The 16,515-nt window shown below is 56.3% G+C and overlaps 1 protein-coding gene across 7 annotated transcripts in view; it reads right to left on the reverse strand.

The window, feature by feature from the left end:
- ZC3H7B (zinc finger CCCH-type containing 7B) overlaps positions 1–16,515 on the reverse strand; it is a 54,191-nt gene that overhangs the window by 19,185 nt on the left and 18,491 nt on the right. For 5 of the 7 annotated variants that reach the window (XM_032882906.1, XM_032882903.1, XM_032882902.1 and 2 more), the window contains exons 2-9: positions 14,109–14,167; positions 11,284–11,317; positions 10,949–11,146; positions 9,791–9,949; positions 6,920–7,000; positions 6,029–6,085; positions 1,240–1,282; positions 490–683 (exon numbers count right to left, since the gene is read on the reverse strand). In XM_032882906.1, coding sequence (XP_032738797.1) covers positions 490–683; positions 1,240–1,282; positions 6,029–6,085; positions 6,920–7,000; positions 9,791–9,949; positions 10,949–11,146; positions 11,284–11,317; positions 14,109–14,161 — 819 coding nt within the window. In that variant the 5' untranslated portion in view covers positions 14,162–14,167. Of the gene's footprint in view, positions 1–489; positions 684–1,239; positions 1,283–6,028; positions 6,086–6,919; positions 7,001–9,790; positions 9,950–10,948; positions 11,147–11,283; positions 11,318–14,108; positions 14,185–16,515 lie in introns of all 7 variants that reach the window. The other 2 variants (XM_032882907.1, XM_032882908.1) reach the window with 1 other exon arrangement.

A 16,515-nucleotide genomic window follows, 5' to 3' on the forward strand; every position in this document is an offset into this window, starting at 1 on the left:
GGCCCCAGGCAGGCAAGCTAACCCTCTGTGCCTCAGCCCCAACCCATCCCACGAGTGGAGCCAGGGATCTTCACGGTCCCTCTGGTTGTGCAGTCTTTTTTTTTTTTTTTTTAAAGATTTTATTTATTCACTCGAGAGAGAGAGAGAGAGCACAAGCAGGGGGAGAGGCAGAGGGGGAGAGAGAGAAGCAAGCTCCCCACTGAGCCAGGAGCCTGATGCGGGGCTCGATCCCAGGACCTGGAGATCGTGACCTAAGCTAAGGGCAGACGCTTAACCATCTGAGCCCCCCAGGCGCCCCATGGTTGTGCGTTCTATAGAGCTTCATGTTTGTATCCCAAGCAGGTCCCTTTCCCTCCTCAGGCCTCAGTTTCTCCAACTGTGACATGGAGATGGGACCCCCCCCCCGCTTGTGGGACAGGAGGATGAATATGCTGGGGTCCGGGCTGGGGGAGGGGCTCCGGGGAGCAGAAGGGCGGCGACTCGGCTCACCAGTGAGTCCAGGAGGGTGTCCAGCTCCGGCCCAAAGACATCCCCGTCGGAAAAGTCGTCCAGGCTCTCAGCGCCAGGGAGGGCCCTGCTGCTGCTGTCCAGGGGGGCCAGCAGGTCCAGAACATGAGGGAACAGGGGCATCGTGGGGGTAGAGGGTAGGGGGGCCGGGGAGCCTCGCAGGTCCACGTAGCAGTCTGTGGATGGGAGGGTAGGATCAGTAGCCATAGGGGTTCCTGCTTGGCGGTAGGGGGAGGTGCTCTGGGGCCCTAGAGTCCTCACACAGCACCTTCCCTCCTTTCTGACCTCCAGTCAGGAGCCCTGCCTGCGCTGGCCTGACTCGGGGGCTGGAGGCTCAGTCACCAGAAGGAAGGGCACCATAGACCAGGACAGGGTCCTTTGGTCCTGTGCTATCTCTCGAATGGACCTGGCTCAGGGCCTGACTATCCTACCTAGGGAGAAGTCACGCCCTCTCTAAGGGACACTTGTCACTCTTCTTGGAAGCCAGTGAGGAAGAGAAGGGGACTCCCAGTTGGGGGAGGAGCTGGCTTGGGGCGGGGGACAGGAGATCAGTGCTGCCCTACTATGTGGCCGACCCCCTGCCCTCTCCTCCCTGAGAGGGAGTGTGGTTTCCTAGACCCGCTACTTCCTTTCATGCTTCAGGGGGTCGCTAGGGCAGGGACCCCTCAGCTAAGGGCTGAGCCCTCCCTGGGGACCCGTCCCTGCCCTGTGCCCTCAGATCAGGGACACTACCTGTTTCGATGTCATCTATGGAGCCCAATCCATTGGAAGTTCCCTGTGGAGAGAAAGGACACAGAAGGTCAGGCAGACATGGGCCGGGAAGGCCACGGCGCCTGCCTCACCCCCACCTTGTGGCTATTGCTGGAATGAAACCCAGGGCCAGACGGGCAGGAGCCAGGAGGCAGGGGGAGCGGGGTTAGACAAGCCTCACACGTGCCCCTTGCTGGAGGGGTACCCTGAGAGGAAAGAGCTATAACCTCTGAGCCTCAGTTTCCTTGCCCATCACAGGATAGGGTCCATACCCTGGGGATGGTGGTTGGTCTTTACCCAGCTGTGCCCTGCATGGATAGCCTGCGGCTCAAAGATAAAAGTGCCAAACCCGGAATCACCAGTGTCCCCTGACCCAATCATAGCTCCAGGCTGAAGGAGTCCAGGTAGGATCCCACTGCCCCCCGTGCACCTGCTGTTGGAGGGAAAGCTGGGCTGCAGTTTGCTCTGGGGCCTGGCCAAGTTCCTCACCCTCCCTGGGCCTGCTCCCTTACCCGTAGATTAAGGATGGTACGTACAGTCATCCACCTTCTAGAACTGTTATGAGTTTGAAATCACTTGACATTTGCATAGAACTTAGGAAGTGCTTTTTGCCTGTCAAGATGTTGGCCTGGATGGACTCGCGTGCTGCATCTCCCCTGCCTCGTGTCCCCCTCTGGCTGTGGCCTGAGTCATTCCTCAATCCTGGCACATCCTCCCCTTCTCTGAGTCCTGCACAGTCCCGCTGCAGTCTTCCTTCCCTGGCAGGCCCCCGGGTGACCCCATGTCCTCTGTGTGCCCTCTGAGGGCAGAAGGAGGACCGGAGCCTCCCTGCTCGCCATTCTGTCCCATGAACCCGCAGCAGGGCTGACAGCAGCAAGACGGATTTGGGGTCCTGCCTCCTGCCAGGCTGGGCCAGCACCTCACTGCCCAGTGAGCTCAACCCTTGGTCCAGGTGCCCTGCAGTGTTGTCCTCCCCCACCCCCCAAGTGCAAGGAAAGGTCAGTCCGGGGGCCTGGGGAAGCTGCCACTCCCGGGCCAGAGAGGGGCTTGTCTGACTTGGGACTCGGGAGTCAGCCCCGACCCCAGACCTAGCCCTGTGCACTCCCAACCCCCACCCCCATAGAACACTCCTCACGCCCTGGAGCCTGGCCCTGGCTTGGCAAAGATGGGCAGTTCAGTGTCTCTGGTGTGTTTGCTGCCGTGACGGGTCAGAGCTGCTGCTCTCACATGAGGCCGGAAGGAGATGAATGATGCTAGGGAAAGCCATGCGTCTCCCTGCCCAGGGTGTTTAGGGCTCCCCGGGCTCCCTGTCCACCACCCAGCTCTAGCCCGTCTTGCTAGGCTCATCCGTCCCTGCCTTTCCCTGCTAGGGACACCCACATAGCAGGTAACTGGCTGCTGGCTCCCCTGCCTGCCTTCAGGTCGTCCACACAAGCACCCCGGGAATTGAGCACGATCACCTGTTTCACAGGAGGAACCCAAAGCTCCAAGACAAATCATTTCCTTTAGGTTATGCCACCAGTTTACAGAGACCTGACCTGTCTGCCTCCAAAGGGGTGCTGAGCGGAGGCACAGCACGGAGGAACCCACCGTCCTGCTCTCTGAGGAGCCTGTTGCAGAGCCCCGCAGAAATGCACACACACACCCTGCCTGGTGCGTGAGTAGGAGGCGAGGCCGGAGAGGGATGTCGGAACTCGACTGCTGGGGAGCCTGAATGCCAGGCAAGAGGATCCGGAGTTGATTACTTTTAAACAGACACTTTTATTAATAACCATGGAAGGTCCCTATACTAGGGAGAGACCTAGAGGCCTGTCTGTCAGAGTTCATCTTGAGGGTACAGGAAGGGGAGGCTAGCCCTAGTGGCATGCGGCTTTAACCAGGGCAGTCACTGTGGGAAGGGAAAGAAGCAGGAACATCCCACCACATACCCAACCAGGGTCACCCCAGCACAGTCCTATAAGGTGCTGTTATAACACTATCAGCAGAAAACAACAAAAGGGAGCCCCCATTTCTTCAGCTCCAGGAATAAGGCAGGAGCCCTTGATATCTAGGAACTCTGAATAAGATCATCCTGAAATGACTTCCTGCATCCCTATCACCTCTGGTGAGAGGAAAGAGGAGCTCTGCATCCCAGCCTCTAGCTACCATGGCCTCCTGGCTATTGTCCCCACGCACTGGGCACATGCCTGCCTCAGGGCCTTTGCACTCACCATTCCCCCTGCCTCCTCCCCCAGACCTCCTCAAGGCACATCCCTCATCTGCAGGTCTTTGCTCCAGTGTCTCCTTCTCATTGAGGCCTTCCTTGCTCACTGTTTAAAACTGCAACCCCTCCCAACGCCCCAGCATTCCCCAGCCAACCATCTCCACGGCACTGATCACTTTTTGTTTGTTGTCTCCTCCAGTTGCGCTGTGAGTTCTATGATCTACTGTTCTAGCCCCACTAGGGCCCTGCCTCCCTTCCACTTGGTCCCTCCCACTCTCTTGGCTCCTCCTAGCCTCAGGGCCTTTGCACATCCCTCCCCTGTCTGAAATGCAGCTTTACCAGCACACCGTGCCCCTGCCTACTCCTCAACCTTCAGGTCTCATTTGAAAGATCACTGATGCCCAATCTAAATCAGGCCTCCTTATTCCAGTGGCCCGTGGGTACCCACACTTTGCCTTTACAGCTCTCATGATGGTTTGTAACCAGAAATTATCACACTAGTATCCATTTACCCTGGACTTGAGTGCTTTGAAGGCAGGAACCACAAATGTTTTGCTTACCGTGTCTAGCCCTAGGCTCAGTGGACTCACACAAGTCCTCTAACTCGTTGGGCCTTGGTTTCTTCATTGTAATAGGGGTAAGTAGTACCCTTTTAAGGCATTGTGAAATTATTTACAATTCTTCAGTCACTCATTCACTGCTATGGTCTGAATATTTGCCAGATGTTCAACATACATCAAATTCATATGTTGAAATCCTACCCCCTAAGGGGATAGTATTAAGAGTGGGGCCTTTGGGAGGTGATTAGGTCATGAGGGTGAAGCACCCTTGAACAGGATTAGTGCCCTTACAAAAGAGACCCCAGGGAGCTCCCTCACCGCTTCCGCAATGTGAGGTTATAGCTAGAAGGTGCCATCTGTGAACCAGGATGCGTGGGTCCTTGCCAGATACCGAATTTGCCAGCACCTTGACCTTGGACTTCCCAGTCTCGAGAACTGTGAGAAATGAGTTGTTTATAAGTCGCCCAGTCCATGGCAGTTGGTTAGACCAAATGTGTTTTTTGTTTGTGTTTGTTTTTCAGCATCCAACATATGCCAGGCCTCCAAATTTCTGGTTATAATCCATGAGCAATGCTACACAGACAGAGCCATATCTGCCTCCCTGGGCACCCAGAAGTCCCCAAGTTCAAGGATGTGCCTGCCTGACTCAGCTATGCCCCAGTACCCAGCCCAGGGCCAAGAAAGGGTTCCCTGGGAGTTTGCTGAGTGAAGGAATGAAAGCCTCATAACACCCGGAAGGCAGACAGGCCTGCAGCTGCCTTGCTGTGCAATGTTTGCCAAGTCCCCTCCTTGCTCTGTACCTCAGTCTCCCCTTACATACAACAAAGAGGCAGGACCCCAGCCTCCATCAGTGTTCCAAGGGCCTGTCCCTTGTCTTCCAGAAAGCCTCAAAGTCCACCTGAGCATGCGCAGTGAGCAATGGGCGTGTCCAGTGTGTGTGTGTGTGTGTGTGTGTGTGTGTGTGTGTGTGTGCCGGGTCCTGCCCCGCCCCCAGGATGAGCCAGGTTTGCACGAGCGTCTTGGCCCTGGGAGTGGGGACATCCAAAAGCTAGGATAATGCTGACTGCTCCTCGTGGCTCCCACGGGTGCCACACTTCACAGGGTCTGCTCCCTTGTTCCAGCTGAGGGACAGAACACCCTCATTTCACAGGTTCGAAATCCGAGGCTCAGAGGTAAAGGTTCTGCTCAAGAACAGCTCTCATGGGGCGCCTGAGTGGCTCAGTGGGTTAAGGCCTCTGCCTTCAGCTCGGGTCACAATCTCAGGGTCCTAGGATCGAGCCCCGCATCAGGCTCTCTGCTTGGCGGGGAGCCTGCTTCCCCCTCTCTCTCTGCCTGCCTCTCTGCCTACTTGTGATCTCTGTCTGTCAAATAAATAAAATCTTAAAAAAAAAAAAAAAAGAACAGCTCTCACAGCAGCAGGCTGGGCTCATCCCCATGGGACCCCAGGTCTGAGCTCTGCCCCCAATTTCTGTGCATCTCCCCAGCAGCCACCTGGGCGGGGGTACCAGGAAGGGCCTCAGTGGGGGTGCGTGCTGTAGCTGGGTCCTGGAAACGGAAAGGCAAAGAAAGTAGGCAGAGGGAGGACATTAGAGACCTAGAGGCTGAGATGCAGAAAGGCCACTGGGGAGGAAAGCAACGGCGGCAGGAAGGGTGACGAAGCCAAAAGGTCATTGCGACTAGGCCACCTGCCCGCCAACAGCTGTCACAGCCTGTCCCCACACTTTGGCCCTGTGGTCCCAGGAGGCCCCTCTTAGGAGGTGTGCTCTGAATCCCTAGAGCTATCCGTGAGTCTGGCCTAGGTCAAGGCGGTCAGTCACCCCCTCTTCCTAGGGCTGGTGTCTGGCTCACAGACTGTCCTAGACTAGGACAGATTGAGCCCAGCCCTTCAGTGCGATGGCTCTGAACCCACTGCTGGGGTCGTTATGCCCCAGAGAGTGAATCCAAAGCTCTCGTGACAGGTTGGCACTGGAGGCAGGGAGGGGGCTGGGGCTCCTGCCCCCCATCTTACCTGATCTGCCACGCCAGCCGCAGTGCCATTACTGAGCAGAGAAAATGTTTCCAGTTCCTGCAGAGATTAGAGAAGTAGGGAGAGATGAAGACTGTAAAGATGCTCTGGGTCCCATCAGCCGGGGGAGCAGAGGGGCCCCAACACGGGCTGCTGGGGTTCTATAGGCCCCTACAGGCTCCCACCCTAAGGCTCCCTGCCTCTAGGCCGGCCCGAAGTTACCTGCCCTGTCTCGGGGTCAGATGCGGGCATTTTCTTCCTGTAACTGGGACCAGGGCAGAGGACTTCCACATACGTGCTCCTACTGTGTGGCAGGCACTACCTCAAACATTCTTTCCTTGTGATCCTCCCACGAACCCCCTGAGGCAGGCATAAGGGTCCTAATGTTCCAGATGTGGAAACCCCAGGGGAGAGAGAACTAAGTTGCTCAAGGTCACAAATGACTCTAGAGCCATTCCCTCTCCCCCATGCGGCTTTCCGACATAAAAGAGGTGCCAAGTGAATAAACGTGGATCTCAAAGAGCCACACGGATGCCCATTTCTCCAGGACGCATCCTAAAGAGGTTATTCGAGAACACAGGGCCGAAGGACATCAGTGTCAACTCAGGCTGTCTCTGGGTGTTTAAATCAGCCAGGGCAAGGGAGGGAACAGGTTTTAGCAGCTGGCGTCTAAGGCGAACTGCACGCTTTGGCTGTTCTTTCCTTTCCCAAAAGGTTCTGGACGTCGGTCCAGGGCTTTCAGCCAAGAGAGAGAGAAGATCACCTGTTATCAATCCCTTCTGTTCTGGGCCGGCCCTGGCCGCTCTCACCCACTTCTGCCCAAAGGTGCCTGGTCCTCCTTCAGATCCCCCATCTCCACCCTCGCCCACCCTCAGTGCCCAGAGCCCACCTTACCTGGGGCCTCTTATATGCTTTCCGAACTCGAAGCCCAAGCTTCTGAGCCAGCTCCTGACCAAGCTGAGTTACACTTTCATCCTGGAGGGATAAGACACAGGGTGCAGCGGGTTAGTCTCTCCGGAGACCCTGTGCAGCCCTCCCGGGCAATGGCGGGGCATGTGTGTAGGGCGGGGGGTGGGGCGGGGAGGGATATCCACTGTTACCCCATGTTACTGACAAGGGGGTGAGGCCCCAGGAGGGGTCACTGGCTGCCCAGGTCACAGAGCTTGTACATAATGGGGCTGACCCAGAACTCAGTCTTCCCTTTGTCCTTTTACCGTGGGGAGGGGAAAGGAATAATTTTTATTTTGGAATTCAAGATGATCTTTTTTATTTCTAAAACTCAGCAAGCAGTAGTGTTACTGTAGAGGGCTGATATGCTGCAGAGAGAGCAAGTGCCCCCCAGGATCACCCCCATCCCGACCCCCACCCCAGGCTCCTCCCCAGAGGGAGCGTGCCTCGTGCTCTGATCTGTTTCCCTACAGATCTTTTCTGGGAATTTACATATGTCCCTATGGACCTAGAAAGGATGCTCGGTTTTGCTTTGTGAGGATTTTCTCCCTTTTTTAAAATTTTTTTTAACATAAGTGAGATCATATTGTACCTATTGTTCTACAACTGGCTTCTTTCACCACGCAATGTCTTAGAACTCTTCGCAAGAGAGGACATGTGGGTGGTGCCCAGGCCCATAGGAGCGAGAATGTGGGAAGTCTGGAACATGGCGGGCCCACGGTTAGTGCTCAGTAACAGCACCCAACATCCCTTCCCCCTCCAAGGCTGTATTACTGCGTGCGCCTTATGTGGCAGGCAGGGGCGAGGAGTCAGGGACACCACTGTCACAGGAAAGACAGCCCGGGCCTTATGGAGGCTCAGTCCGGTGGGGGACACCAATCACAAACAAAGGAATGGTAACTACGGTCCAGGCACCAAAGGGGCAACAAGGATGTTGTAACAACCTGTGCCTTTGTCCATCTCCCTACCTGATGAGCTCCTGGAGCCCAGAGCCAGAGTCGTAGTCATCTCTGGTCCCCAGCACCCAGCACAGAGCACAGCTTAGCCAGCATTTGCCAACAAAGACTGGAAAATGGGGGAGTCCCCCAATTCAATCAGAAGTCCACATCTGGGAACTTTCCTCAGGCAAGTGAGCAGCCTCGCGGGGCCCCAGCAGCCTCACCATGCAGTAGGGTAAACGCCCCCCTGCCTGTCCGTGCACAGTAGACACGAGACTCGGATGTGGACCAGCTAGAAAATGCTGTACGGCTCAGGGACTACTGTCGTTAGAAAGGATCTTAATTGTAAACTTAACTGAATTAGAGGGGCGCCTGGGTGGCTCAGTGGGTTAAACATCTGCCTTCAGCTCAGGTCATGATCCCAGGGTCCTGGGATCAAGTCCCGCATCGGCTCCTTGCTCCGTGGGGAGCCTGCTTGTCCCTCTGCCTGCTGCTCCCCCTGCTTGTGATTGCTCACTAACTCTCCCTGACAAAGAAATAAATAAAAACTTTGAACTGAAGAAGCATGAGTAATAAACAAAAAGTATTGGAAGAGTGAATGTTTTCTGGACTCACTGTGCCTGGCCATTGAGCCAACTGCCTTGTATGATTTTCGGATTCCATTCTCAAAGCCCAATTGTGCATGGCGTATTGTCACCCCCGTTTGACAGTGGGTACAAACCAAGGCTCAGAGAGACTAAGCTGTGTGTGGCCAAGGTGACACAGCTAGTAGATGGCTGACACTCAGGATTACAATCCTAAACCCAGCTCTCTGACACCAACATCCTGGGCCACTGCACACATGGCCTCCCCCCTGTTCTGACCGCCCAGACCCTTCTTGCTTCTTCTGGCCCCACTCAAGCCCACCTTCCTCCAGGGAGGGAGGCCTCCAAGATCCTGATCACTGCTGGGCAGAACTGAACCTTTTCATGCCTATTATTTCCAGGATAAAGTAGGAGGGGCCCTTTATAGACACGCAGCTAATGTGCAGGATAGAAGTGTTTTGTCCAAGGTCACACTGGGGTTCAGTGGTGGAGTCAGGCCCAGACCCCAGGGCTGTTTCCATGCCTCCCAGTGGACTGTGGGTCCCTGAAGGGCACAGATCCGGGCACTTCATGGGTGCTTAGTAAATACTTGTTAAGTGGATGAATAAAGGGGGAGAGACCCGTGCCCAGCTGTGTGTGTGGGCCAGGCCAAGCGAGGCTCACTACTAGTCCATCCCTGGTCTCTCCCCCATGGAGGGACAGCCTGATATCAGGATCCCAGCACATGTGGTGCCTCTTTTAGTCCCTACTGCAACCCTGTACCATCATAGTACAGAGGTTAAGATGCCAACTTCTAGGGGGCACCTGGGTGGCTCAGTGGGTTAAACCTCTGCCTTCAGCTCAGGTCATGATCTCAGGGTCCTGGGATCGAGCCCCACATAGGGCTCTCTGCTCAGCGGAGAGCCTGCTTCCCGCTCTCTCTCTGCCTGCCTCTCTGTCTACTTGTGATCTCTGTCTGTCAAATAAATAAATAAAATCTTAACAACAACAACAAAAAAGATACGAACTTCTAGAATCAGATTGCCTGGGTTCAAGGGTGGCCTCTGCCACCCCCAGCTGTGATCTCGGTAAGTTCCTGTCTCTCTATGCCTCTTTCCTCATCTTTAAAATGGGGACAATAATACTATCTACCTCAAAGGGCTGATGCAAGGATTAGGTGAGCTAATACATACGGTGTGTTTTCGGCAGTGCCTGAGAAAACACAACTAGAGCTCACAGTCCGTATCCGCGTGTTTGGGTCCATCCCCTGCCCCAGGGGAGGAAGCAGGCTCAGAAGCCCCGGCCAGGGCACTCACGTGGGGCCGGGCGAGGGAACACCGGCTGCTGCACTCATACGCCTCCTTGTGGCGCCCCAGCTCGCTGAGGGCACGGGCCTTGCGAAACAGTGCCCGGATGTTCTCACCATCCAGGCCCAGCGCTTTCTCGCTGTCCTCCAGCGCCTTCTCATACAGGCCCTGTGGAGAGGGGCGGGCGGCTCAGTGGTTGGCGCCTGTTTTTTCCCCCCCTCCCTCCCCCGGGCCTCCTGCCCCTCTCCCTCCAGAGATGGAGGCTGCTGGAGGACCGGGGTTAGGGTGGGGGGCTCCAGGGCTCCAGGAAACAGCTCTGGCCTTCATACTCTGGTCAAGAGCATCCGTAGGTCCAGCTGAAGGGGCCTCCCATGGGCACTGGTAGGCCACGGGAATGGATGGGCCTTCAAATTGTTCAGTGTTGAGCGTGGTGTTCTGGACATATCTACTTCCATACCTGCCTGCGGCTCAGGGCTCCACAGACCAAGAGTAATAAGGCTCCTCTGAGAGGAAGGGGAAGCACAAAGGCAGCTCAGGGTACAGGAGAGGGTGTGAACAGGCATCTGGTAGACCTGTTTCTCTGGGACGGTCCACTCCGGCCTGCGGAGCTTACTGGGGCCTCTCCAGGGCTCCCAGCAGAGCCTCCCCAAGGATCCGGTGAGAGACTGAGTCAGGGAGCAAGCCAGACATGGAAGAGGTGGAGGCCAGAGCTTTCAGGGGGCAGGGGAGATAGGAGGGAGGAGCAGGAGAAGCCAGGCCTTTGCAGAAAGAGGCAGCCCAGCCCACCATGAGGGGAGTGGTTCTCAGCCCTGACTGCCCGGCCTCCTCCTACCAAGGCCCCGGCCACCCTGACAGCCTAACTTAATTCCTCCAGGGTGGGGCTCAGTAACATTACAAACCGTTTTTTGTCTCTTGTACGAGCACTTTGAAGGCTCTGCGGGCGAGTGTTCGGTGCAGCTGGGGTTGGGGGTAGCTGGGGAGACTCACAGGGGAGGACGTGGGGGAGCCAGCCCTGCAGAAGCTCACTGGGGTACTGGCCTGGCTCGGCGGGGCATCTGGGGGAAGCAGTGGGCAGGGCCCGGGGCGGGGGGGGGGGGGGGGGGGGGGGGGGGGGGGGGGGGGGGGGGGGGGGGCGCAGAGGAGAGGGAGGGAGGGTGGCGCGCTCACCATGGTGAAGTAGCAGGCGGCCCTGTTGACGTGCAGCTTGCACAGGAGCTCCTGGGGTAGGGCCACCTGGTCGGAGGCGGCGTAGTCTGCCACGTTCAGCCCCTCCATGTACTGCACCAGGGCCTGCTTATAGTCCTTCTCTCGGAACAGGTCATTGCCCTCAGCAAACAGGTTCTGCACCAGCTTGAGCAGAAAGGCCTGCCGGGGGGCAGGGTGCAGACGGGGCTCAGGGGTGGAGGCCTGGCACCTGGCCTCTCTCGCCGCCACCTACCCCCTACCTGGGACACCCTTGCCCTTCACCTTTGCCTTCCCCCAGCCTGGAAGCTGACACTCACCTCATACTCTTCTTGCTTTAGGGGTAGTGTCGACCTAGCAGGAAAAGGAGAGGGGTACGAAGTCCGGGTGAGCCCAGGGGCTCAGACTCATGGAGGCCCCAGGAGCCCGAGCCAAAGGCCATAGACTACGCCCAGGATGGAGTTCTCTAGCTCAGACCTCAGATGTCACCTGGCAGACTGGGATAAGGGGACAGCAGTCTTTCCTCCCTAAACCAACACCAGGTTGGGCCTCCATTTCTGATGGAAGGGTTGGAGCAAGGCCTTGTGTTTGCTCCAGGGCCATAGCCAGGCTTCCCCAGCTGCGGATGCTGAGAAAGAGCAGGCCAGCTCCAGCTCCAGCTCTGGCCGGCTGTCCTCCTCCCAACAAACCAGTTCCCTGGGAACGACGATGCCTCGACACAACAAACCTGCAAATGCAGGCCCCAGGCGGCCCCGAGAGTCCACCTCAGGTCCCCCTGGTTAGGCAGCCTCCACCCTTCTCCTGCTCCTTCCTGCAAAACACGCAGGACCCCGGCCAGTGCCAGGTACGCTAAGTCTGACCCCTCGTGCTGGCCTCAACAAAGCAGACAGGGCTGTGGGCACCCTGTCCTCTGCTGGGGTCAACGAAATGCCCGCTCGGTGCAGAAGGAAACGCCAGTCCAGGAGAGCGGAGGCACACCTGTCAAGCTGAATAGCTCAGCGAGAAGGGCAGGCTCCTGGTCCTTCACGGCACAGAGGGGAAAACAGACACTTGGAGGGGACAGTGACACAGCAGGATGGCAGCAGAGCCAGGGCCAGAGTGCAGGGCTGGGCTCTTTCTGCCGTTCAGAGCTGCCGCCAACATCTGGGCAAGAAAGAGCAACCTGAGCCAGTGAGTGAGAAGTAGTGAGATGCCGATGTCCCCTGTGTGTGTAGGAAGGGCATGTCCCTGATTGTGACAGTGGGGCTCATACCCTGCTCTCTCACTTGCCTCTCCACCGGTCAGGGGCCAGGGCCCATCGTCGTTCCCTATACTACCCAGCCAGGCCCCATCACTACCCTCCCTCCTGGCCTCCCCTCTCCAGCACCAGCTCCCTGTCCAGCGGGGCAGACCCTGACCTAAAGGTCACCTGATTCTGGTGTTCAAGCCTCCATACAAGCCACTGCCTCCCCACCTGTGCAAACCACTTTATGGTCCTACAGTGCTCTGTGCCCAGAGGTGCCTAATAAATGCTTAGGGCACAAAGTCTATATGTGAAAATGCAACTAATTAAAAAGCAGCAGGTCCTATTGTGTTATCTTGTAAAGCAATCCCTTAGGAGACAACATATGGGTTCCCAGGAGGCTGTCCCTATTGCTAAACCTTCCTAGAACTCCCCTCTGGAAAGGGGAAGGAGAACACCGAGCTACCATCTACCCCAAGCACAATGTCTCTTGGAGGGCAGGGGCTGGTCTCCTTTCACAGGTTTGGGAAGCCCCCAGCCAGTGGGGGAACCAGGATGTGGGACTCAAAGGCCCAGCTCCACAGAAACCAGTGACTTAAATTAAAGACAGTATTTGTAAGGTTCACTTTGTTCATCAGACTGGCATCTGAATACATTTTGAGCGGTCCCCCCAAATCAAAGCCCACCCCCAAGGGGAGGACAGGGGCCCAGAGAGGAGGGAAAGGTGGACCACAGCTCTCACGGCGGCCTGAGCAAGGACAGTGTGTGAATGTCGACACACGCTCCACCAGGACCATGCGGACACGGTGTGCGTGACAAGGGGCCCAGTCTGTGGGAAAGAGGCAGGTCGTGTTTTAAGGGTCTCTGTGAGAGAACAAAATTGGGGAGTTTGTATGAGGGTAGATAAGGGTGAATCCTAGTTTTGTGGGGATTCCCATTTAAGAAAAAAAATCCCACAAAACCAGAAACAGAGAATTGCTCAGGGAGCCTTCCATGGCTTCGGAAAGGACCCAAGCAAGTGAGGGGCCCTTCAGCTAATACTTCAGTAATGGCATGATAAATGGGCCTCTGGGGATCTATTTACGAAAAACAAAAGAAAAAAGTTAGTAAAAATGCTTTGTGTGGAGAAAAAAAAAAAAAAAGGAAAAACAAACCAATAAACAAACCCCAAACACGGCCTGTGGGTACTGAGGGGCAAATAATGGAAAGAGATGTGGGATTGGGGTCAGCTAGACCCGGGTTAGAATTCTAACACTTTGTAGCTGTGTGACCGCAGACAAGTTTCTTAACCTCTCGGAGCCTCAGCAAAATGGAAATAAGGCCCCCTACTTCACTGGGCTGTTGGGAGGACTGAGAAGATGATGGATGTGTAGAGCCCAGCACAGGGCCTAAGAGGTGTGCTTAATCAGTGGAAACTGGTTTATTGATTGATTGGTTATAAGCTGTACACAGGCTAGCAGGAGAATTAACAGGAAGTGTGACAGGATACGTGGAGGGCGAGGGTAAAATGGTAGATGGAGGGGCTCCTGGGTGGCTCAGTGGGTTAAAGCCTCTGTCTTCAGCTCAGGTCATGATCTCAGGGTCCTGGGATTGAGCCCCACATCGGGCTCTCTGCTCAGCAGGGAACCTGCTTCCCCCTCTCTCTCTGTCTGCCTCTCTGCCTACTTGTGATCTCTCTCTCTGTGAAATAAATAAAATCTTAAAAATAAAATAAAATGGTAGATGGAGCAGGACTGGAGGGTAACCAGAGTCAGGGAGTGTGTGTACATGGGGTGTTCACAGATCTACACTCCCCTGGCCCCTGCCTAGCAAGTCCCACCTCCTCGCTCCCCTGCACACATGGGAGTCTGAGCAGCAAAGGCTTATGGAGAAGAAACCTTCAGAGGACCCACCGCCCAGCCTGCCCGGTGGCCCCACACTCACTGAATGAACTGCAGCCCCTTCTCGATGTCCGCCTTCCGTCTCTGCCTCTCCATCAGTCTCTGGGGGAGAGAGCAGTCTATCCGTTAGTTAGCAGTGGCCGGGGGCCGGTCACCGTCCCTACCCCCCTGTGGGCTCTCTCATTCCCACACTCATCCTACTTCACAGGTGCCCCCAAGGGCCATGGCCCATCTCACAGCCTGCAGACACCTTGTGAACCCAGCCACGCAGCTCCTGCCCTCCACACCCACACCCCGCTGGACTGTTTTGCGCGGTGCCTTTGCTGGGCAGGGGCTGCCTGGAGGCCACCTGCCTTTCCTCACACACGGGGGTGGGGCGGCAATTCTGCATCAGACTACCCCAAGGTCAAGGAGAAAACCTTGCTTTACCAGCAAACCCAGTCCAAGGAGAAGAGATACACAAGATACAAAATGATGCAGATGATTAGAGCTACAACGTAGCACCCCAAACCCAGGCACTTTGTAGAAGAATCTCTTGGAATCTTTGAACAATGCCATGAGGCAGGTGTCATTTTGTCTCCATTTTACCAAGGTGGAAACAAGCTCAGGGAGCCCCAGTTAATGAGCTGGCAAGCAGGCACCCGAAGCAGGATTTGAACCCAGGCCACCCTCTTTTAACCACCAACAAGCCCTCTGCACAGCCCACACGTGCCCGGAGCCAGTGTGGCCTATACCAGACCAGGGAGCAGAGCGTGTGCCCCATTTTGGCAAGGTGGAGGGAATTTCCCATGCCCCCGATGAGGGAGACAGAGGCTCAGCGAGGAGAACAAGTGGATGGTACTGCACAGGCACACAGAGCCTGCTCCAGAGGGAGCTGCTTAAAGAGAAGGGAGGCTCAGGCAGAGCAGCTAGGGGTCAGGTTCCTTTAGGGCAAGCCCCCCAGGGGCCGGGAGCTCCTGGACAGATCTAGACACCCCACCCAGCTTCCATGGCACCGTGTACAGTCTAGAAGGCCTGCTAAAGATCAGCCTGTCCCACCTGGTGGCAGCCCAGAAGGGATGTGGGCCCTCCCCTGGGTCAGAACCTGAGCCTGGGGCTCCCACCGCCAAGCGGGAAGGGGGCTGGAAGCTGCCTGGTCTCAAGCCAGCACTTTCTGTCCAGGACACTCACGGGCCCCTTCTGTGCTCTGCCCCACAGTGTGGCCCTCGCTCTCTCCCCATCCAAATGGTCCCAGAGAGAGGATCGAGGGCTCTGCCGGGAAGGGGGAGCTCCCTCAGCAAAGGGCTGGAGCGCAGACACATGCGGGGGCACCAAGATGTGAAAAGCACCCAACTACTTTGGGGAGGGAGCAAGTTTATCAAATATACCTTTGCAGACTTCCTTTCTTCCTTGTTTTTTTTTTTTTTTAAGATTTTATTTATTTGAGAGATAGAGACAGATAGAGAGAGAGAGCACAAGCAGGGAGGAGGAGAAGCAGGCTCCCCACTGAGCAGGGACCCTGACGTGGGGCTTGATCCCACGGCCCGGTGATCATGACCCAAGCCAAAGGCAAACGCTTCACCAACTGAGCCACCCAGATGCCCCGCTTCCTTGTTCTTTATTTCCATCTTCTTCAACCATGTCCTCACAATCCTGTCTCGTGAGAAGAGCAGAGGTCACTAACCCATTTTACAGATGAGGACAGGGAGGCACAGAGCAAGAAGTTTCTTTCCCAAGATCACTCAACCAGTGAGACGCAAACAGCCCTGTCAGACCACATGCCATGTTCTTGGCCACACGTGGAGCTGTGAGACGTCCTGTGGCCAGGGCCAGCCACTGCACTGCTCTGTGCTGCTCGTCCGATGACAAGCCCCGCCTGGAAGGGTGGCTATGAGGCTCTAGAGATAAGAAGTGTGGGATCAGGGGAGCTTGGTTCCCCAAATTTCATTCTTCCCATGTGCTCTTCCCAGGGATGGGTGACGCCACACCGAGTCTTCAGGCTCCCAGAACAGTGCTCTTCACACCAGCTGCTCACACTGGGCCTGAGGCACAACAAAGTGGCTACATTTGTGAGGCCCAGGTCTGATGTGAAGGCTCGGAGGGCCTGTCCACCCCCCAACCCCGTTCCTCCCCACCCAGTATGGCCTCAGCGAGGTGGGGGGCAATGAGGAGGCTGGTCCGGGGCACAGGAAACACCCCAGGTGGTAGGGAGGGATGGGGTTTGGATTCTGACCTGGGTCAGAGCTGACAAGAGGACCACTTCTGAACTGGGCTTTCAAGGGTGAATAGGAGTTGGCTGCTCGGTGTCAGGGAGAGAGGGCCTTCTGGCAGGCGCCATTCAATTGTTTACGAAATCCCTGTCATCTCCCACATTTTATCTGACCCTGACTGATGACCCCGGAGCTGGGCCATTCTGGGGCCACATTTTGAGAGACGAGGAAAGTGAGACTCCGCCAGCCCGTGGGGGCCAG

The sequence above is a fragment of the Lontra canadensis genome, unplaced genomic scaffold (genome assembly GCF_010015895.1).
Source record: "Lontra canadensis isolate GAN:19392208 unplaced genomic scaffold, GSC_riverotter_1.0 scaffold84, whole genome shotgun sequence".
Classification (NCBI taxonomy): Eukaryota; Metazoa; Chordata; class Mammalia; order Carnivora; family Mustelidae; genus Lontra; species Lontra canadensis.